The sequence below is a fragment of the Myxocyprinus asiaticus genome, chromosome 30 (genome assembly GCF_019703515.2).
Source record: "Myxocyprinus asiaticus isolate MX2 ecotype Aquarium Trade chromosome 30, UBuf_Myxa_2, whole genome shotgun sequence".
Taxonomy (NCBI): domain Eukaryota; kingdom Metazoa; phylum Chordata; class Actinopteri; order Cypriniformes; family Catostomidae; genus Myxocyprinus; species Myxocyprinus asiaticus.
Genome location: NC_059373.1, coordinates 26,173,259 through 26,197,890, shown reverse-complemented (window position 1 = coordinate 26,197,890; position 24,632 = coordinate 26,173,259). Strand labels below are relative to the sequence as shown.

Genomic DNA, 24,632 nt, shown 5'->3' with positions numbered 1-24,632 from the left:
GGGTTGTTTTCTGACATCATTCTCAGTATGTCAGCTGTATGTAAAACACTTTATTAGTGGCCACAAGCTACAGTGGAGTGAATAAATCAGAGAGCACTTGTGAAAATGTAATTATCCACATGTATTCCATACAAATTACAGATTATATTATTAGCATAACAATTTCAGTGAAAAGTTTAATAGAAAAATAAAATAATTTCAGAACTTCTTCTTCACAAGTTTGTGCAAAGCCTGATGATCCATGTTCTCCCAGCATGATTTGAGGATGTTCCAAAGAGCATCCTGTGTGCTTCAACGGAAGTTAGGAAATCTTGCTTTTCACGAGTTGACATGGTCAATGTCACAAATTTCCTAGAAATATTAAAGAGTATAAAATATTTCTATAACATTTCTTTGTTTTAAGTATTTCAAAATCCTGCCACTATCTATTTATTTCAAAGTTTAATTGACATTTTAAAGGAATATTCTTGGTTCAATACAAGTTAAGTTCAATCGACAGCATTTGTGGCACAATATTGATTACCACAAAAATGTGTTTTTGACTTGCCCCTCTTTTTCAAAAAAAAAAAAAAAATTAAAATCTGGGTTACAGTGTGTCACTTACAGTGGAAGTGAATGGGGGCCAATTTTTGAACATTAAAATACTCAATCTTTCAAAAGTATAGCCACAAGACATAAACATTATGCATGTTAACTTGATAATGCAATGTTAACAAACCTAAAAACCCTAAAATGACTGTAAAAATGACAATTTAAACAACTTTACAGCTCAAATAATATATGAGCATTTAACAGAAGAATTAATGTAAGTGCTTTTATAAAATTATAAGCTGCAAATTTCTGCTTTTATTACCTCCAAAAATTGGCCACATTCACTTCCATTGTAAGTGCCTCACTGCAACTCGATTTTGCTTTTTTTTAAAGAAAAGGAGGGATGAGTCAAAATGATTTTTGTGGTTATGCCAAAAATGCTGTCGATTGAGCCTAACTTGTATTAAACCCGGAACATTCCTTTAAATCCCAGATTTTCAATGTGGTTTAAGACTTCGGTCCCCACTGTATATTTCTGCCTTCTGCTCGAGCATCAAAAATGGCCCACTGCACACGATCGCACAGAACAAACTCCTTACACTTACAGATACACTCACACAGACTATTACACCCAGTGGCATACTCTCTTTGTCTCTCTCCAGCACTAATATGAAGCAGTGTTGAAGCTCACACCTCCAAAATGGGTCTGTGTGAAAGAGAGGCTGATTTGAAGCATGGGTCGATAGCTCTGGCACCGCACTCTGCTCCAGATCCTGATAACTCAGCCACAAACAGCTCTTCATTACTCTCATAAGACTTGAGCCTCCCAGAGAATGAAATGTGCCATTTGGCCGATATGAGAGGCAGGTGCTGTGGCCCGATCTGAGGGATTGGATCGATGTGACAGGCTGCAGGTGGTCCGTCATTATCGCACGACTCCAAATGAGCTGATTTTATTTTTAGAATCATGTCCGAGAGAAATTGTTAGATAATTTGTGCTATGTTGTATTTATGGTGTAGAAATACAAAAAAAGTCCAAAAGTGTGAGAGCACATTGAAAATAGAAAAGAAAAGCCTTAAAATGTGTATGAACTATTTAAGATTCTGCCATTTTTTTAAGTCACATCATTATAGTAGCCTCATTTGTACAAACGATCAGATTATCTAGCTTCCATTGAAGCACACAAGATGCTCTGGAACATTCTCAAATCATGTTGGGATAACATGGATCAAGTTTTGCACAAATTGTTTTGCACAAATCCATGCCAGATTGTGTGCTTGTTAAAATGAAAGCAAAAGGTGGTCATACTAAATACTAAAAAATTCAACTTATCAGTGAAATTGTTATACTGATTATATAATGTATATTGAATAATGAAAAGCTTTGTATTAAATTAGAAAAAAAATTGTTATCTCAGATATTTGTACCCCTCTATAGATTTAGATTTGTATAAGAAGAACCTTATATAGATAGATCAATAAGGGCTGGGATAAGAACAAATCTATATGTGGCTTCATCAGTTATGATGCCACATATAGGCATTTTCTCAGAATGCAAATATTTTCAAATGTTGCCACAACCCTAGTGCCCCCTATGGCTGATGACCACCTGTGGCGAGGCCTGTGGCACTGGCATGCTGACTGTCACTGTTTCCAGTCTGAGCAGCTGAGACCTGATAACAAACCAGCTCTGACCATCTGACAGCCCGCCTGGCAGCCGGATGGAGCCAAGCCCCCTCATTCTTCCTTAACTGCACCCCCTGATATACACTGCCAAGCCACTGCCTGGAGCGCTTCCACCAGAGTCAAGTGGGCATCAGTGGCCCCTGTACCACACTACCACACACACACACATACAATATGTGTTCATATACATAAACCAATGCAAACTCTTTCACACCTGCAAAAACACGAGTCTACAATGCTTGAATCGCGACTTTCTGCACTTCACTTTCAGAACAGTACATGGCTGTCCAAACAGTAGTGGGAATTTTTATTCAATTTACTGATTTCGTTCAGTAACCATTTCTTGAGAGTGCATATTTACGCCAGTAGGTGGCAGCAAATTAGCCTATTTTATGTTCAGAGTAAGTCATTGAATCATTTAAATTTTGTTCGCTTAAAAGATACGTTCAAAAACACTGATTCATTTACACCGCTAGTTTAAAACAGAGTATTTTAAGAGTGAGTTGTGCTTGACGCTGTGGCATCTTTTGGAACTGTTTTCGCTGGCGGAGAAGAAATGCTCAAACTAACTTGGCAATTTTGGTCTGAAATTTGTTATTTAATATTAATTACTTGTTTGTTGAACTGTTGCATAAAAGCAATATCACACTTGCAGTCGTGCTGTTGTTCCATTTATCAGCTATGGCCGAATCACGTCTGTACTGTTATAGAGTAACAACAGAACTCTTGCTTGTGTGATATTGCTTTAACCCTATAACGCCGTGTGTATCAAATATGATACACAATGTTTGAGGGCTCCTGTTTCTCTCTCCAACAACCTTTGGTATGTAAGTTTCACAGGTTAATGGCACCATCTATTGGTAATTTGTGAAAAAAAAATTTTTTAAATCGGTCAGTTAAAAAAATGGCGGCAGATTTACGCGGAAAGTGACTCTGTGTTGGGATAAATGACAGCTTATTTTAAAAGTTCAAGGTAACATTATAATTAAAGTTATTGACATTTTTGCTTTATAGGACTAGCCTATTTTTGTTTCAAAGCACTATGTTTAAGTTAATAAACTACTATGTTGAAATTATGTGTATCAAATTTGATACAGTAGGCTTTACTGGTCAAATATTGCCATTAGCACTATGTTTTGTATCTGACAGAAATTTTACAAAGTGTTATATTTATAATAGTATAGTTATTTCCTCTTGAAAGACCAAAGAGTAAACTTTTTTATAATTTAAAAAAAAAAAAAAAAAATGTTATAAGTGTTAAATCTATAAGAAAATTATATATTTGATTTTAGAGGGCAAAAAAGGTATCTCAGATTTCAAATATGACAATTTGAAATATGACATGCTGTAATAGACAACATTTTTTTATATATAAATAATGAATACGAAGAAAAATATGAATGTATATGGTATGCATGCCTACATCCTTTAATCTATGTAGAAAAAGAAACAGGACAGTCAAAATATTATAAGGAAGATTACTGAAATACAACTTGGTGCAGTGATTTCATATATATGGAAATTGGAAAAACATCACCTGGTCTGATTAATCTCGATCTGATGAATCTCGATTTCTGCTGCAACATGCAGATGGTAGGCCCACTGCAGCCTCAGCTTTCTGTTCTTGGCTGACAGAAGTGGAACCCAACGTGGTCTTCTGCTGTTGTAGCCCATCCGCCTCAATGTTCGACATGTTGTGCATTCTGAGATGCTATTCTTCTCACTACAATTGTACAGAGCGGTTATCTGAGTTACCGTAGCCTTTCTGTCAGCTTGAACCAGTCTGGCCATTCTTTGTTGACCTCTCTCATCAACAAAGCATTTACGTACGCAGAACTGCCACTCACTGGATGTTTTTTTGTTTTGTTTTGTTTTTTGCCACCATTCTGAGGAAACTCTAGAGAATGTTGTGCATGTAAATCCCAGGTGATCAGCAGTTACAGAAATACTCAAACCAGCCCATCTGGCACCAACAATCATGCCATGGTCAAAATCACTTAAATCACTTTTTTACCCATTCTGATGGTTGATGTGAACATCAACTGAAGCTCCTGACCCGTATCTGCATGATTTTTTGCAATGCACTGCAGCCACACAATTGGCTGGTTAGATCACAGCATGAATAAGTAGGTGTACAGGTGTACCTAATAAAGTGCTCGGGATATACTGTATACATATATATATATATATATATATATATATATATATATATATATATACACACACTATATTGCCAAAAGTATTCGCTCATCTGCCTTTAGACGCATATGAACTTAAGTGACATCCCATTCTTAATCCGTAGGGTTTAATATGACGTCGGCCCACCCTTTGTTGCTATAACAGCTTCAAATCTTCTGGGAAGGCTTTCCACAAGGTTTAGGAGTGTGTTTATGGGAATTTTTGACCATTCTTCCAGAAGCGCATTTGTGAGGTCAGACACTGACGTTGGACGAGAAGGCCTGGCTCGCAGTCTTCGCTCTAATTTATCCCAAAGGTGCTCTATCGGGTTGAGGTCAGGACTCTGTGCAGGCCAGTCAAGTTCTTCCACACCAAACTCGCTCATCCATGTCTTTATGGACCTTGCTTTGTGCACTGGTGCGCAGTCATGTTGGAACAGGAAGGGGCCATCCCCAAACTGTTCCCACAAAGTTGGGAGCATGGAATTGTCCAAAATCTCTTGGTATGCTGAAACATTCAGAGTTCCTTTCACTGGAACCAAGGGGCCAAGCCCAGCTCCTGAAAAACAACCCCACACCATAATCCCCCCTCCACCAAACTTCCCAGTTGGCACAATGCAGTCAGACAAGTACCGTTCTCCTGGCAACCGCCAAACCCAGACTCGTCCATCAGATTGCCAGATGGAGAAGCGTGATTCGTCACTCCAGAGAACGCGTCTCCACTGCTCTAGAGTCCAGTGGCGGCGTGCTTTACACCACTGCATCCGACGCTTTGCATTGCACTTGGTGATGTATGGCTTGGATGCAGCTGCTCGGCCATGGAAACCCATTCCATGAAGCTCTCTACGCACTGTTCTTGAGCTAATCTGAAGGCCACATGAACTTTGGAGGTCGGTAGTGATTGACTCTGCGCACTATGCGCCTCAGCATCCGCTGACCCCGCTCTGTCATTTTACGTGGCCTACCACTTCGTGGCTGAGTTGCTGTCATTCCCAATCGCTTTCACTTTGTTATAATACCACTGACAGTTGACTGTGGAATATTTAGTAGCGAGGAAATTTCACGACTGGACTTGTTGCACAGGTGGCATCCTATCACAGTACCATGCTGGAATTCACTGAGCTCCTGAGAGCGGCCCATTCTTTCACAAATGTTTGTAGAAGCAGTCTGCATGCCTAGGTGCTTCATTTTATACACCCGTGGCCATAGAAGTGATTGGAACACCTGAATTCAATTATTTGGATGGGTGAGCGAATACTTTTGGCAATATAGTGTAAATATATATATATATATATATATATATATATATATATATATATTAACAAATTTGGTCAGAAAAAGACAGGAAAAAGAGATTTAATTAACTAGTGTGGTAGAAAATAAACATTTAAATGCTGTGGAAGAAAACAAAAATGTAAAAATACCAAATATTTTGTCTAATGATACTAAAAAGAGTTAAATGTCAAATGTCTGACAATTCTTTCATATGTCAGGCTTTACAGGGTTAATAATCTCCACTAAACTGTAATTGTTCACTCTCCTAGGCAACCGATTTACTAGATAGCTGTGGTATTTTTTGTCTCTCATGTCATGTCTTTCTTCTCGCACGAGGTCCATATGGTACAGATCTGAGGTCAAACAGTATGGGCGGCAATGTTACTAACGTAAATACAAATGGCATGTGAATGAAAGGAGTAAGTGAAAAACCAGAAGACATGCCTTCATATGCAAAATTGCATGTGCAAAGCGTGACTGTGGGATTATTTCAGTAGCTGGCTGTGCAGTATGATTTATCATAAGTAGTTAACTGAAGTTAGAAGAGACCCGTTATCACCGTTGAGCAGAACATTCTAACAGATTTGGAACTGAGCTGCTCGTTTGTATCCATGGAAACAAATTAATATAGTTCCATACTATTAATCATTAAGTCATTTGTCAGGCTAAGATGGCTCTGCATCTGTATTTCTCTCTCTTTCTCTTGTTCTTTTTCTTGTGCCTACATACTTAGCAGACAAACTTAAAGGGATAGTTTGCACAAAAAAATGACTCAAAATATTCTTGTCTCGTTGGCAGTACACAGACTGCAAATTACAGTCTGTTCCTCTTCATCTGGAATTCACTGTGTGTTCTGAAAACATCACATTTCTGTCCTACACAGTTTTTGTTGCACACTGACGTGCATTCACTCAATTCATCAGAATGCAAGAGAAGCGGTACTCCAAAAGCATTTCACTTCCCCTGTTCCTCTTAGTTAAAAGACAGATTGCTGGTCTCTTGGTTCCCATAAAATGGGCCGAAGGGAGGGGAACATTGAGGCTGCACAGAGAAATGGGAATGGGCTGCTGCTATTTGAAAATGTTTCCAAAAGCATTGGGGCAGAAGCCAAGCATGTATCCTCCTTTATTCATATCTGTGAGTCTCTCTGAACTCTGTGCAAAATATTTGGCTCAAGTGGCCACCTACAGTCATGGCAATCCAATATACCACTGAGCATGCTAGGGGTGAAAAACCAAGTGGGGCCATAGAAAAAAAACTTTTCTACAATCTGCAATAAGCAGAAATGTGCACAAAGATGTGACAAAGCCTTAAAAGGCCTACAGCCAGTAAATGTCATTTACACATACAACATAATTCTGTTATTTCAGTGTCTCACCTAGATCTCTGTGCTAGCCCTTGTGTACTTTTCTGAACCATTATGGGATGTTATATTGCGACCTTTCTCGTGTTACTGTCACCTTTGAGTGAATCACTTTTGTTGTGGTATTCCTCATTTTGTAAGCCGCTTTGGATAAGAGTGTCTGCTAAATTAATACATGTAAATGTACATAGAATGCAGTTTGAGAATACATGGTCTACTGGGTAAAAAACAGCATTTAATACATGACATGAGCTACCCAATGACATCTATCCTTATTCAGACAGTGATACTCAATGCAAATAATTCTGTTTAACATATTATATAAGATACGGTTTTATTATTTATTTAAAATGATAGTAACTGTGAAAACATGCAAATCATACTCCCCGCTCTAACGGATTAGAGCAGTGACTGAACGGGACTGCTGTTGTTTGACTGCTTTAAGGAGCATTGACAGCTTGTGTAATTTTCAGTAAGCGCTGATGGATTTTACTATTTTGGGCTGTTTTGTTCCACCTTTGAACATTCTTGGAGTCTATTAAGTAAGATTAAAGCAATGTCCCCACTGCAGTTATGTATCCATCCATCCATCCATCCATCCATCTACAGTATCTATCAACAGTATCTATCCATCTATCTGTTTGTCTGTCTGTCTGTCTGTCTGTCTAAAGGACAGAAGGGTAACTATATAACATTGTTTGATCAATCCTAATGTTTTTAACATTAAGATTATATTATGTTATTACGTATAGATTGTATTAACATATAGGTTTAGGCCCTGTTAATTGTATTTGTTCAGATATGTGATATTTACGTGTTGTGCAGCATGTTGTTGAGGTGCTGGGAAACACCACATTTCTGTATCACAGCACTCTTCTCAGTTGGCAAGCAAGTCTTCAGTGTTGCCTAGGACAACAGACAAGTAAAAGATGGCCACATGATCTCACTTAGCAGCATGCTTGAGGCCTTTGTCAGATGACCTGGCCTGAAGACAACAAGGAGTCATCACATAGTCTCCACATGTGACATATGACAGGTGTTAACAAACATGATAGGTGTGGAGGTGAGGAAAAAGAGAGAACAAGAGTGAAAAGGAGATATTTTTGTATGCATAAGCACCAGATGATGTGCTGCTTCTGTATTGTTATTGAGCTGGGAAATATATATAGTATGCTACTGTAAAAGTGGCCCAAAAAAATATTTGGACATATATTTATACATTTCTGAATTACAGGAACAAAATAATATAAAATATGTCCAAAACACATCAATACATGATTTTAATGGTTCCAGCGCCCTAGAAACAGTATTTTAAAAAGCTTTGTTTATTACAGTCAGTGACCTTATTATATCAGCTTTGCCCATGAATGCTCCTGCTATTAAGCCGACCTCCTCGACTTTCTATTTCTATGCATAATACAGCCCAGTACACATCACAACACAGGCCTCTCATAGAAACTGGGCCTCCAAGGACTCAATAACTGCTCTCTAAGATAGTAACGACAAGAAAGAGATATGTGTGAAAAAAAGAACAGTTCCCTATCTGTCACTCACTTGACGTTGTGTCAATATAGTGACACTAGGGGTCACTCTTGGGAGCCCCAAACACCTCTGCTTTTTTGAAAAAAGGCCAATGAGAATTGCAGAGTGGAATTTGCATGCCACTCCCCCGGACATACGGGTATAAAAGGAGCTGGTATGCAACCACTCATTCAAATTTTCTCTTCGGAGCCGAGCGGTTGTATTCAGTGCACTGAATTCAATTCCCTCCAAAGACACACCTCAAAACTGCTGGATTTACAGCGCATTTCAGCGGCTTCTCCCCCTCTGCACCCATGGAGTGCAGAGAACACACCTGGGCGCTTCGGCAGAACGAAAATAAGAGAGTATATTCTAAAAGAGTATATTTTCATTCACAAAAAGAGCGGCACTCACATGGAACGTCTTTTTAAAGATGCCTTTCCGTTTGTGTGTTATTCCTGGCTGCGGTCATTATCTCTCCGCTTCTGACGGCCACGATCGCAGTCTTATGTGTCTGGGCACTGCCCATGCGGAGACATCGTTCGTGGATGAGTCATGTCCTCATTGCGAGAATATGACCATGGCAACATTGTGGTCGCCCCAGCGGCTCCCTGCACCGGTCCTTCTACCTACGGGTTTGAGGCCACATCGGTTAGCACTGGGGGCGATTTGGGGACATTAATGGGACCACCTCTGCCGGATATCCCCCCACGGACCTCCCATTCCCGCTTGCCAAGAAACGAGCTCACACACAAGACCGCCGGCTCATCTCAGCGCGAGTTCGACTTCTTGTTCGGAGCTCGGGAAGACAATGAGTTATCGAGCACAGCATCGGAGAGCGGGCTCATCCAGTCTGACGTAGAGGCTTCGGCTGGGCTTCCTCCTTCGGGAATGGTCGCCCAGCCTCATGCCGACGCAGAAATGACGGACATGCTTTCCTGGGCGGCCGCGAGCGTCGGGCTAGAGTGGAACCCTCCACTCTCCCCTGAACCCTCACGCCTCGACGATCGGTTCCGGGGCTCAGGACGCCACCCACGACCACGCCCCGCCCCATTCCTTTCTTCCCGGAAGTGCATGAGGAGCTGACAAGATCGTGGGAGGCACCTTTTACTGCCTAGTCCTGGTCTTTCAGCTCCCCCGCTCTCACTACCCTCGATGGTGGAGTGGCCAGGGGGTATTCGGTGATCCCCCAGGTGGATAAGGCGCTCGCGGTGCACTTGCGTCCACAGAGCGCCCCCACCTGGCGCGGGCGCCCAAAGCTCCCATCCAGGGCCTGTAGGTTTATGTCATCACTGACGACTGTGGCCTGCGGTGCCGCTGGACAAGCCGCCTCCGCCCTGCACGCCATGGCTCTCCTGCAAGTTCACCAAGCCAAGGCGCTAAAAGAACTGCGTGAGGGTAGTTCTGACCCGGGATTGATGCAGGAACTGTGCTCAGCGACTGACCTCGCTCTCCGGTCAATGAAGGTCATGGTGCAGTCTCTCGGGCAGACGATGTCCACCCTGGTGGTCCAGGAGCGCCACCTTTGGCTCAACTTGGTCGAGATGGGAGAGGCGGACAAGGCACGGTTCCTCAGCATGGCCACGGGGCTCGAGTCCCTTCGACGTGGCACCTCGAGCTCCGCCCCGCCGCAAGGCCCCACCCGCTGGTACATCCGACGTGATCATTCCCTTGGTCCCCCTCGCCCGGAGTTTGGGTGTATGGCTCGCGCTTTCCAACCCGTCGCGATGCACTCTAACGAGCATCCGGCATCAAGATTGGTTCACGGCGGTAGACCTGACTGCCACGTCTTGGTCTTACCTCGACACAGACCCTTCCTTTGGTTTGCCATCAAAGGCCAGGCGTACCAGTACAAGGTCCTCCCCTTCGGCCTGTCCTTGTCCCCACGCGTCTTCACGAAGTTCGCAGAGGCAGCCCTTGCCCCACTAAGGGAGGTGGGCATCCGCATCCTCAACTATCTCAACGACTGGCTAATCCTAGCTCACTCTCGAGAGTTACTGTGCACAAACAGGGACCTCGTGCTCCGGCACCTCAGCCGACTGGGGCTTCGGGTCATCTGGGAAAAGAGAAAGCTCTCCCCGGTTCAGAGCATCTCTTTTCTCGGTTTGGAGTTGGACTCAGTCTCGATGACAGCATGCCTCACGAACGAGAGCACGCAGTCGGTGCTGAGCTGTCTGAAGGCGTTCAAATGGAGGACAGTGGTTCCACTGAAACTTTTTCAGAGGCTCTTGGGGCATATGGCATCCTCAGCGGCGGCCACACTGCTCGGGTTGATGCACATGAGACCGCTTCAGCACTAGCTTCAGACTTGAGTCCCAAGATGGGCATGGTGCCACGGGACACATCGCATGACCATCACACCAATCTGTTGCTACCTCTTCAGCCCTTGAACCGACCTTGCATTTCTACAGGCAGGGGTTCCCCTAGAGCAGGTCTCCAGGCATGTCGTGGTTACAACAGACGCCTCCAAGATGGGCTGGGGTGCCAGATGCAACGGGCACACAGCCACCGGCTCCTGGACTGGCCCACGGCTGCGTTGGCACATCAACTGCTTAGAGTTGCTGGCAGTACTGCTCACCCTGTGGAGGTTCCAGCCGTTGATCCAGGGCAAGCACGTGTTGGTCCGGACGGACAACACAGTAATGGTAGCGTACATCAACCATCAAGGCAGTCTATGCTCCCGCTGCATGTCACATGTCCTCTGGAGTCAGCAGTGCCTCAAGTCGCTATGAGCCATTCACATCCCAGGTGACCTCAACACCACAGTGGACGCACTGTCATGTCAGGTTACCCTCAGGGGAGAGTAGAGACTCCACCCTCAGGTGGTCCAGCTGATTTAGAGTCGATTCGGTCGAGCACAGGTAGACCTGTTTGCTTCCCGGGAATCCTCCCACTGCCCGCTTTGGTACGCCCTGACAGAGGCACCCCTTGGTATAGATGTGCTGGCACACAGCTGGCCCCCTGGACTATACAAACATGCATTTCCCCCAGTGAGCAAGGTCAGGGAGGACGAGGATCGGGTCATCCTAGTAGCAACCTACTGGCCCACCCAGACGTGATTCTCATATCTCACGCTCCTCGCAACAGCCCCCCCCCCACCCCTGACAAATTCCCCTGAGGAAGGACCTTCTTTCTCAGGGACGGGGCACCATCTGGCACCTGCAACCAGACCTCTGGAATCTCCATGTCTAGCCCCTGGACGGGACACGGAAGACCTAAGTGGCCTACCACCCGCAGTGGTAGACACGATCACTCAGGCTAGGGCTCCCTCTACGAGGCGCCTGTATGCCTTGAAGTGTTCGCTAAGTGGTGTTCTTCCTGACGCGAAGACCCCCAGAGATGCGCAGTCGGATCGGTGCTTTCCTTCCTGCAGGAGAGGCTGGAGGGGCGGCTGTCCCCCTCCACCTTTAAGGTGGATGTAGCCACTATTTCGGCTCATCACGATGCAGTAGATGGTAAGTACTTGGGGAAGCACAACTTGATCATCAGGTTCCTGAGAGGCACTAGGAGGTTGAATCCCTCCAGACTGCGCCTTGTCCCCTCGTGGGACCTCTCTGTAGTCCTTCGGGGTCTACAGGGAGATCCCTTTGAGCCCTTGGTGTCAGCTAAGCTTAAGGCACTCTCTTTGAAGACTGCCCTCCTGACTGCGCTCACTTCCATCAAAAGTGTAGGGGACATGCAGGCATTCTCTGTCAGCGAATCGTCCCTGGAGTTCGGTCCAGGTTACTCTCACTTGATCCTGAGACCCCAACCAGGCTATGTGCCCAAGGTTCCCACGACCCCTTTTAGGGATCAGGTGGTGAACCTGCAAGCGCTGCCCCAGGAGGAGGCAGACCCAGCCTTGGTGTTGCTGTGTCCGGTGCGAGCTTTACGCATCACTTTGGATCGCACGTAGAGCCTTAGAAGCTCCGAGCAGCTCTTTGTCAGCTTTGGTGGACAGTGGAAAGGAAGCTCTGTTTCCAAACAGAGGATCACCCACTGGGTCATTGATGCCATCGCAATGGCATATCAGGCTCAGGACAAGCCACCCCCGTGGGGTTATGAGCCCACTCTACCAGGAGTGTGGCGGCCTCCTGGGCCCTGGCCAGTGGCGCCTCTTTGGCAGACATCTGCAGAGCAGCGGGCTGGGCAACACCCAACACCTTTGTGAGGTTCTACAATCTCCAGGTTGAGCCAGTCTCGTCCCGTGTATAGGCAGGCATGAGCAGGGAAGTTCCGGGACAGCTGGCCGGGTGTACCACTTGCACATAGTGCCTTTCCCCTCCCTTGAGGTGAAGACATGCACTCTTGACTCCCAGTCGCGTTCACAGACTGTGATCCCTGGATGACTTTCCTCCTTAGCCCTCTGGCAGTTGAGTTTGCGGAGAAACTCGCTGACCGGCCCAGTACGTGCGCTAATGAGCCCCTGTACTGAGGTAGGTGCTTCACATGTGCTGGTTCCCTGAAGCCGATCCCATGTGATATTTTCCGCAAAATCGTTTCCCTGTCGGCAAACTGCATCTTCCTTGGGCAGAGGCCCCTCTGGCCCCCGGTCGCCATGCTCTGTAGAAACTCCTCCCACTTCGGGTGGGACCTCTCCACATGACATATTTCCGACAAGACTCTAAAGACCATGTGATGTATTCCACTCAAAATACCCCCCCCCCTTTTGGGCAGGGTGTGGTCTCCGCAGTGTCTTCCCCTTGGGAGGGACACCCCCCGACGCAGACACTTATGGCTCCCAGTCAGTTAACAAATTCCACTCTTTTTGGGGAGAAAAGAGAGGGAAAGAGGCCTTGGCTGGGCTAGCCTGTCCCAATAGTTGGGCAGTCAACTTGTTCCTGATGGACCGTTCGATGCTCATTAGAACGTTGAAGAAAGTTACGTGACGGCCTGGTGTGCTGACTACGAGGCACACAGTGGTCTGCCCGTCACACACCACCAGTTCATGTAACACAGTTCAGATAGTTGTGGCGTTTTTTTATAGGGACCCCTAGTGTCACTACATCGACACAACGTCGAGTGAGTGACAGATAGGGAATGTCCTGGTTACTTTCGGAACCTTCATTCCCTGATGGAGGAAATGAGACGTTGTGTCCCTCTTGCCACAATGCTGAACTACCCACTGAAATGGCCAGGACCTGGTCTCGGCTCTTTAGCACAAAACCTGAATGAGTGGTTGCATACCAGCTCCTTTTATACCCATATGTCCGACGGAGTGGCATGCAAATTCCACTCGCCAATTCTCATTGGCCTTTTTTAAAAAAAGCAGAGGTGTTTGGGGCTCCCAAGAGTGACCCTTAGTGTCACTACATCGACACAACGTCTCGTTCCCTCCATCAGGGAATGGAGGTTTACGAAAGTAACCAGGACATTTTCTCTCACTGCTTTGAAACAGTTTTGGCCTAGCTTTCTAAATTCTCTGTTAAAGGATAATTTTTCATTTGAAAAAAAAACAAAAAAAAAACTGTCATTATTCACTCACCATTATGTCATTCCAAACCCATATCTCTTTCTTTCTTCTGTGGAATACAAACTGAGAAATTCTGAAGACTGTGATGGTCGCTCTTTTCCATGCAATTACAATGAATGGGGAGCCTTCACACCTCAAATTCAAAGTTTTTATTCAATAAAAATCTTGACATTTGTTCAAGCTCTTCTTGATGAGTACATGATAGTTCATGACAGAAGTACTGATGGTAATTTTTGAATGAATGTTTTTAAATTAGATCTTTACAGTGAATCAGTTGATCCATTTTACAAAACTTCTCTGAATGATTCATTCACAAATTGGACTAATCTCTAGTTCAACTTTATTGATTAGTGATTAGTGATTTTGTGTCATTTTTGGAGCTTGAAAACTCCCATTCATTGTAATTGCATGAAAGTGATTTTTCGTTTACTGGTCAAACAGATCTTGGCAGTAGCCTGAGGATGAAATAATTGACGGATTTGTTATTACAACCGGGAGCACTCACTGTCTTGAAAAAAATTTACATCATCAAAAGATATCACATTCACTCAGAGCTTTATAATCATGTTTAATTAATGTTAACACAAGGAGTAGTATCCTGTACAGAATATGCACCTCAGTGGAGCTCCTGGAGCCAAGGTAAATCAAGAACAAGAGAAAATGAAGAGCGGATGATGCCGGGAATGATAAGCTGAAAGAACCACAAGTGGGACTTTACCATGAGGATGAGATCAGACCGTGTTTATAGTTTGCTGGCAGGTTGTTAAACGTGAAGTGCACTAGGTCAGTTCAGTCCTCAAATGCAATGGATTGTTGCATCCATTTAAACGTACAGTTTCGCTGTAAGGACAGTCAGGTTCTGCGTTTGTGTTTTCTTACTAAATATGTAGGTGTTTCTTTAAAGGGGTTGTTCACCCAACAATGAAATTTCTCCCATTGTTTACGCACCCTCATGCCATCCTAGATGTGTATGACTTTCTTTCTTCTGCTGAAAAAAAAAGAAGATTTTTAGAAGAATATCTCAGCTCTGTAGGTCCATACAATGCAAATGAATGGTGATCAGACCTTTGCAGCTCCAAAAATCACATAAAGAAAACATAGAAGTAATCCATAGACTCCAGTGTTTAAATCCATATCTTCAGAAGCGATATAATAGGTGTGGGTGAGAAACAGATCAAAATAATTTTTTTTACTGTAAATCTCCACTTTCACTTTTACACCTGAAAGTCAAATGTGGTGTCTGTTTAGTTTCATTTTCATGTCTGAATGTGAATGTGAAAATAGAGATTTAGAGTAAAAAAGGACTTAAATATTGTTCTGTTTGTTACCCACACCTAACATATCACTTCTGAAGATATGGATTTAACCACTGTATTCACATGAATTACTTTTATGTTTGCTTTTTGTGATTTTTGGAAGTATAAAGGTCTGATCACCATTCACTTGCACTTTAAGGATGAACAGAACGGAGATATTCTTCCATTATTCATTTGTGTTTTGCAGAAGAAAGAAAGTCATACACATCTGGGATGGCGTGAGGGTGAGTAAATGATGAGAGAATTTTCATTTTTGGGTGAACTATTCCTTTAACTATGGGAAATTTTGGACCTCTTTTGGACTTGTGGACGTTTAGAAAAGGATCTAATTTTAACCACACTTTTTACATTCTCAATAGTTTATTTAATTTGTCTGGTAATACAGCAGTTTATATGCATCACAGGTGAATTGTATCTTTTTTTAAAGCCATGAACATTTCCACCAAAATTTCAGTTACATAACATCACCTATTATGTATTGTGTTTTCTATTCCATTGTGATGGAAAGGGCAGTGGTGGAAATTACATTTTAAAATATTTTAGTGATGTTTACCCTAATTTGCTTAATTTTATTCACACATCACATTCCATCTCTAGCATGCTCTTGAAGTACTGTACACATTTGTGTTCTTGATAAACAAGTACACTTGATAAAACTTTATTAGTGACAAAATTGTTGGTTATGATGCAAATGAGGCCATAACTGGTGGCTGGTTTAATGATTTATGATTATGTCAGTCTTTGTTATCATTTATTGTCATAGTATTTAAACATAATAAATATAATTTTTGATGGATTTTTTATATTTTAAGAATGTAAGTATGGATATGGGACAAGGGTAAAACAATAAAATCAATACATACAAGGCACTAGAAAAGCAGGGGGGAGGGGTGATGAAGGCAATATAAAAATACATTTTCAATGTGACCATATAACAAAAAGAAAACACTTAGTTTTAATAAAAATCAAATCCTGGGACATATGAAACACCCTTTTACCCATTCTATGCCCTTGTATCCATGGCACACATTTGTGCGGCTTCAGTTATCATGGGGGCAGGGAAGTGCAATATGATGGAGAACAGCCCTCTTCCATCATTCACAGTTTGTAAAGCCTGCCCTCATGAAAAGAAAAAACAGTGCTTCTAATGAGTTATCAGGACTGATGGCTTATACTTTGTGAGTCCTCTCTGTGTCCTTGACTCAACAAGGATGTATGGACGACCCAAGTCACAAATCTACATTGTCCCTTAGAAAAGAAAACAAGCTTTGAGCATTATGGCCTTCCTTGTTTGTGTGTGAGTGCGTGTGTATGGAAGGGTTTGTGTTTTTGTGACTGTAATACAGAGAGTGCATCTGTGTGAATACCTCAGCATAGTCCCAGCAGTCACAAAATTCTAATGTTTGTCCATGCGTAAGCACTAATTATGTTTGACAGTGAGCACTCAGACCCCATTTATGAAGGTTGTTATTCACAAATTAGCTACATGTTCATAATAAGTGAGTTTGTGTAGGGCAAGGCTGTGGGTTACACTTGTGTGTCGACACATGATGGCAACATGGTGAAAGTCATTTCCATCGTAGGCTTCGGAGACTCGCAGAGTGAGCAGATGGGAGTTGTGATTAAAACTGAGATATTCCAGAGCGTTAGATTAAAGAATGATGCCAATAAAAAGCATTTTAGACTGCAATAACAAAGCCATCTGAAACACGTCGCAGCACGTTCTCATTTGCATATTTAAATGCGTGTGATGTTCAGGGTTAGATTCCTAGTCTAATGATGCATTTAGCTAGTAATGAATCAGTTACGGCAACTACCAAGCTCAGCCGCAGGGACTGCAGCAGGGCCACTTTGAAGTCACCGAGTTTGAAGTAAAGTTTAGAGCAGTGGACTCCAAAAATAAGCACACACCAGAAGGAGACAGATCTGCAGAGCCTTGGCTCACAACTGCAGGTTCATCTAAAATCTCCATAAACTGGAGCAGGTACATTCAACTTAGGGGCCACACAGAGATGCTCTTGCTCTTGCTACAGGGTGCAAAATGTACTTTTTGCCACACCTGCCAATGGCAAGTGTATTGCGAAGGTTTGCAGGTCATAGATGTCTTATCAGCCTTGAAACTTTATTTTGCATTATTATATTGGCTTGACAAAGCCAACATACTGCAGTTATAAAGCTTCGGGTTAAGGTTTTTCCAAAATTCCTAAACCAAGACCAAAATTTCTGACTGGTCCTCCTCTTAGAGCTTTTAAGCTATATCCACCAAACTCGGCACTGACTTTCAGACTGTTCTGACTCGGGTTGTAACGTCTTTTATAACTGAACAAACTAACGGATTTCCCGTAGCGAATGATCCAGGATCCCAAAAAAACTTTAGTCCTACAGTATATTGACATAATGTTCAAACTGGCCAAGACTCCGTAAACTACATCTCTATCTGTCTGTCTGTGTCTGTCCATCCATCCGTCCATCCAGCCATCCATCCCTCTTTACCTTTCTATCTTCTTACTCTTTCAGACAGTTGGGTTATTTAGTTACCACAGGTTGTTCTGTCACTCGCAGCGTAATATACAAGATAAACCAGACTCTGTTTCTTAGTGAAACTGCACCTTTCACATGATTTTGTTCCTTATACCAGGGGCATCGCTAGGGCGAGCCCTGAATTGTTATTCGTGCCACACTCACATGAAAACCAGGCTTCAGCTGCATAGTGCAAATGCGTCTTTCAGATCAACTGCCCAGGTCTTGAGTGGATTCAGTTATATTCATCTCATTTTCAGCACTTTATACAGGCTAAATATGCTTCTCATCTGAAAGGCCCATTTGCGCAGCGCGATTAAAGCCTGGTTTTTGCGTGAGTGTGGCACGAGCCATCACAGAACCACTGGCACACATGAAATGATTTGAGCTGCTCCATTCTACTATTCCTGGAGCGAGTGCACGTCAACCCGGGATATATAACACAGAACAAGTGAAACCGGACTTCCCTCGATATTACAGTGCAAATGACAAAATTTATGCGACCGATTTGAATTTTGCATGCCATCGAACCCCTTTATAAATATAGATAAATATAAAAAATATATAGACATACTCTTATTATTTTTTCATTATTTTTTAACATCTTTGTACTTTACATTTACATTACATTTAATAATTTATCATACGCTTTTATCCAAGTTTACTTACAATTGAGGAACGTAACAAGAAATTTGTCATACAAAATTCAACAGTATCTGCAGTATCGCACTGCCAAGTTCTCACATTGGCTGGAGTAGTAAAGATACTAGCACAGAAGAGACAGACAAGGATTTTTTTTATTATTTTTTTGTTTTTGTTGTTGTTAAATAGCAAGTGCAGTTAGTGTGGATTGGTTAAGTGCTCACAGAACAGAAGTGTTTTCAGCTGTTTCTTGAATGTTGAGATGGTTTCAGTAGATTGTGTGGAGGTTGGAAGCTCATTCCACCACAGAGGAACAGAGAGAGTGAATAATCATAATATGGACTTTGTGCCTCTTCGTTCACTGACCACAGAGAGCGAGTTGTGACATAGTCCTGGAGGAGTAAATTGAAGTAAGAGGGTGCAGTTCCATTTGCTGTCCTGAAGGCCAGAGTCAAAGCTTTGAATTTGATGCGGGCAGCTACTGGCAGCCAGTGAGATCAAGAGTGGGGTAACGTGAGCCCTCTTTGGTTGATTGAAGACCAGACGCGCTGCAGCATTATGTACCATCTGTAGTGGCTTAATTGTGCTAGCTGGCGGACCAGCCAACAGGTTATTACAGTAGTCCAGTCTTGAAATTACCAGAGCTTGCATCAGGATCTGTGTAGTGTATTCAGACAGGAAAGGTCTGGTTTTCCTTATGTTGGAAAGCGTGAATCTGCAAGAAGCAGTGAAGTTAAGCTGGTCATTCACCACCACTCCCAAGTTCCAGGCTGTCTTGGTTGGTGTTAGCATAGTTGAATCATGATGAATAGAGGGGTTGTGTTACTTGTTTTGGTTTGTAATTATAATAATAAAAGGAGGGGGGTGTGGCCCTCAGCCCCTAATGTTTTGAAATCCTAGAGACACCCCTGCCAAATACAATTGTTTTAGCGGCTTAATGTGACAAATATTCCACATTGTGTCGCCACCTGGAGTTCAGGAGAAAATAAACTTTCGACATCCTAGATAAACAAAATTCTGAGGATAAAGTTGTTAAAAGACATGCCAGTCATGGCAGATGTTTTCTCTAGTAGACGGTTTGAATGTTTTTGATTGGATGTTTTCGATCACTCACGTCACTTACATCAGTAAGGGTCAGACTATCATTCTTATTTAAATATAAACAATAATAAATTAGTGGCTGACTGGTGAGTTTTATTTACTTACCAAAGCCAATTTTTACTCACATTTGGTGGTAGACGAGTACTAATTTTGTACCCTGGTACTAAACCTTGTTCTTTTGATGTGTGTTATGGCTTTGCTGTGGTAGGAATAGGTCAGTGAAGTATCACACGGGTTGACCTTGAGATGAGATGGCTGAATAACTGACTTAACTTCTTGTTAAACAACTCTCAGCTCCATTGAGTAATATCTGCCTTTCCGTACATTTAAGCAGTGCCATGCAGGCGCTGAGAGATCACAGGATGTAATGTAAAAGGATTACTCCTGATAAGAGATTACGGTCACTAGAGGCAATGTCAGGGGGAAACAGATGTACCAGGGGTGACTGACCTGTCCAAATGAAAATTATAACAATCATTACTCTTAAACAAGAGCTTAGTTCAAAATCAAAGGTCTTATAAAGTGGCTGGATAACAGAAATCTCATAGGAGCCGGGCCAAGTCTCCATGGGATGAAATGTGCTTTTGGATAAATAATTGAGGCAAGTCAGTCTCTCTCTCTCTCTCTCTCTCTCTCTCTCTCTCTCTCTCTCTCTCTCTCTCTCTCTCTCTCCGTCTCTTTCTCACTCTCACTTTCTCTCTCTCTCTCTCTCTCTCTGTCTCTCTTTCTCACTCTCTCTCTCTTTCTCTCTCTCTCTCTCTCTCTCTCTCTCTCTCTCTCTCTCTCTCTCTCTCCCCCACTCATTTTTGGTTGATCTTGCTCCACCATTGCAAATTAACAGGAGACATGTCTTTTTGCTCCAGACTGCCCCATTACTGCATTTATGTCTCTTGTATCATCAAAAAACCACAAGTTTATTGGTTCAAGTAAATTGTATTGACCATTCAGCATCCAGGACTGGATGCATCTGTTTTATAATAAACATTATAATATGCAATCTAAAAAAAAAATATTGTTATTGGTTTTGTTTTGAGTGGAAAGTCTCCGGCATCCTAGAGCAGAGTTATGGGGATCAGAATTCTCCCAAATGCTGCCCCCCTGTCCTGTATTAATAAACTCCTAATGATTGCCAGTGTGCAGTTTTTAGTGGCCATGTGGTTTATTCCAGTCTATATAGTTTAAATAATTCTCTAGTTAGCTGTCTATGTCCCTATTGCCTCCATCTCTCCACTGGCATTTAAGCCCATTACTGTACATGTTTCACCATTCTTTTACATGAAAAAAAGCACAATTCTTTGTTAGTTTTCTTGAAAATCTACACAAAATATACATGTGGCCTATAAAAAAAATATTTATTGTACATCCTAGAATTCTGTTAAATATCAGAAGTGATTAAAGCTGCTTTATTTTTAAATTGCTGTTAAAATATTTTCTCTTATCACAGCTTAATATGCAGAGACAACGACTGTTGTCTGCTCTCAGCCAGGTTTTTTTACTCGAAAAGTGTAACAATTTGGCTCTGTAACATTTTTAACATTGCTCTGTTTGTTTGAGCTGCCCAACATAGTAACTTCTGGCTCAGCCTATAGTGTTTAGAGTTTAGGTGTAATAGTGGCCGATTAATAGAAGATGGGGAAGTGTTTGGGAAACCTGTCTAGAAACAGGCCATTATTTTTCAATTGCTTTTGATGTTGCTATAAAGCTCAACATTGCCCATCCACTTTTTAAGCTTTCTTGGTTCAGGAAATATTTTACCCAAAATCCCTCATAAAAGAGTTCTAAGCCATGACCTAAACCAACTAGCTCAGAGGTGAATCACAACATTACAAATTTTGTTTAGAAGCAAAAAAAATTGAAAATTAGACAAAAAGACAAAGGTACAAGACTACTTAACATCTTTCACAAGGGCATGTGCTACTATCTCATGAAGCACTGCGAATGACATTATCTAATTACAAATTATTTTAAAAAAAATTAAAACTATTGATTTTAAGTTGAAACAATACATTTTAAGTTCATTGCAAAATATTCTGATTCATAGAAATAAATTAGTATTTTAAGAGTATAGGGAGACCGACTCTGTTGTGTCATTCACACATTCATGAATGGGATTTTTACTGTCGGAATCAGACTGTTACGCTCTATTGATGCAGAAATTACACACAGACCCTTAAAGAATCACACTCACAATTTTCCCATGAACATTCTAAACTACCTGCGAAACCTTAAGCAGCAAAGTTTATCTTGAGCATTTCCTCTGATCTGCCCCCTCACTGAATTTAAAGGTTGTCCAACAGTTTGACATCTAGGATTCATCGCATCATGGAATTCAGTATGTTGTCTATAAATAGAGCTTCTTGGTTGAATGGCCCAGTTTACTCACACTGGCACTTTGTGAAGTTGTCTCCTGAGCAGTCATGTCCTTAATGCCAAACTCAAATCACTCAGATAAACCTACACAGGAGGCAGAAGAAAGCTTGGGTGTTACGTGCTGTGACTAAATTGGAATCGGCAAGACTTAAGGATACGTCTGAAGGTTGGATCCCTGTCTGTCTTTGGGTGTGGTCTGTGGGCATGGTAAGCTTAGGGTTCTCCAAACTGGGTCAGGAGAAAATGGGTTAGAGCCTGGCTACTTTTAGAGCCAGCACATTCAGGGGAACTCAGATAAGGACTTCTTTCCTTCACAGACTTTCTTGAAGTTGTGCTGACCTGTTTTGCATTGCAGTAAAGGTTGTTCCATAGCCTGAGTGTATATGTCTCAATCAATATCAAGCAATCGATGTCTGACCTATGAAGAGTTATTGTTAATTGGTAGCACTCAAGTGACACCCAGTAGAGGTGACTGTATTATTGTTGTATGCCTGTATTATGTGTGCCATGCACATCAGGCAGTTATGTGGCCTTGAAGTCACATGTAACAATGGTGGAAGTGAAATAATTCTAAATTAATTAATGTTCATCATCTATAGCAGTGGTTCTCAACTGGTTTGCTTCATGACTCAAATGTTACATTGGACATTAGTTTGTCACTCAAGACTATACTGTACCAAAACTGCTTAGACCTGACTATGCATTTAAAACAACCCTACTCAACATTTACATTAACACATTTGAAGTCAAGGCAGAATAAGGCCAAGCTCAGCATCACATTATTGTTGTTAGTGATAACAGTGTTTATTTTAGTCCGGACTGTTTCCACTCATTCATCCCCTCTCTGTGTCTCCACAGGCGGATCCTCAGGGAAGAGACATTGCAATCCGTCCCTTCCTGGAGCACTGCGAGAACACGCACATGACCATTTGGCTGGGGATTGTCTATGCCTACAAAGGCCTCCTTATGGTGAGTGAAAACATTCTAGAGAGCGTCAACATGATCACCATCTGCTCCCGTTGACAACAGTGACTGAATATCACCGTTTCCTTTTACATTTGGGAAATTATAACATATATATTGCTGTCATGAAAATACATTCGGCATATTAGATTCTGTGCCTCTTGTGGGATCATAAAATACAAATGGAAATCAAAGGTAAATGTTACAGCATATTTAAGGCAGCCCTGTACTGAAATTCCAGTAACACTTTACAATAAGGTTGTATTAACATCAGTACAGAACATTAGTTCAAATGAACTAACAATGTACAATTGTATATTAAAAAATGAACATTAACAAAGATGAATTAATGCTGTAAAAATATATTGTTCATTGTTAGTTCATGAAACCTAATGCATTGACTAATCTTTTTTTTCTCTCTCTCTCTCTTTTTCTCCCCAATTTGGAACACCCAATTCCCAATGCGCTCTAAGTACTCGTGGTGGCGTAGTGACTCGCCTCAATCCGGGTGGTGGAGGACGACTCTCAGTTGCCTTCGCGTCTGAGACCGTCAACCTTATCACGGTTGTGCGTGTTACCGCGGAGACATAGCGCGTGTGGAGGCTTCACGCCATCCACGCACAACTCACCATGCGCCCCACAGAGAGCAAACCACATTATAGTGACCATGAGGAGGTTACCCCATGTGACTCTACCCTCCCTAGCAACGGGGCCAATTTGGTTGCTTAGGAGACCTTGCTGGAGTCACTCAGCACATGCTGGATTTGAACTCGTGAACTCGAGGGGTGGTAGTCAGCGTCTTTACTCGCTGAGCTACCCAGGCCCCTGCATTGACTAATCTTAACAAATACAACCTGATTGTAAAGTGTTATATCTTCTCCACAATTTTCTGCAATTAATTCAGCTCAAACTCCTGAACATTTAGATTTATTTATAATCCCACTCTTGTGTGCTTAGGAGTTGTGTAAACTTGATACTTACAATTTTAATATTCCCCACGGACTACATTGTTAGAATTCTTTCTATTCAAAATCAAATTGGCATTGTAATATTTGCATTCTGAATTGTAATTAGCCTTCATCCTTGAATTTATTTGCATATTGAATTATGATCTTTATTTTTTTTTTCTTGTATATTTAATCATCTTTATAAAAAAGATAGTTAAGACTCTAAATTCTGATTGAATGGGCCACCTGTGACGGCACATTCTATATTAATGTGCCAAGTTGCAGCATTGCTAACAATTGTAAACAGTCTACAGTACGGCTGATGAACTACTTCGTGGAAGAATAGTTTATGCCAACAATTAATATTGATAATTGTAACTATCTATTAAATATTGCTGTATTTTATAATAGTGGTGAAAAAAGCAATAAGCCATGCAAGGCTCTGTGTTACAGTAAACATTTTAAGGTGGGTCAGCTTTGCGTTGTGCTTAAAGGAATGTTCCAGGTTCAATACAAGTTAAGCTCAATCGACAGCATTTGTGACATAATGTTGATTACAACAACAATTTATTTTGACTCGTCCCTCCTTTTCTTTTAAAAAAGCAAAAATCTTGGTTACAGTAAGGCACTTACAATGGAAGTGAATGGGGGCCAATCTGTAAAATACTCACTGTTTCAAAAGTATAGCCACAAGACATAAACAATATGCGTGTAAACATAATTTTAGTGTGATAACATCGCTTTCTAACCTTTTTTGTGTAAAGTTAT

At 42.1% G+C, this 24,632-nt stretch overlaps 1 protein-coding gene across 1 annotated transcript in view; it reads left to right on the top strand.

Moving 5' to 3' along the window:
* LOC127420807 (gamma-aminobutyric acid type B receptor subunit 2-like) overlaps positions 1 to 24,632 on the top strand; it is a 382,579-nt gene that overhangs the window by 337,937 nt on the left and 20,010 nt on the right. Inside the window, exon 14 of the mRNA XM_051663355.1 lies at positions 22,813 to 22,923. Within this exon, the coding sequence (XP_051519315.1) occupies positions 22,813 to 22,923 (111 nt within the window). The remainder of the gene's footprint in view (positions 1 to 22,812; positions 22,924 to 24,632) is intronic.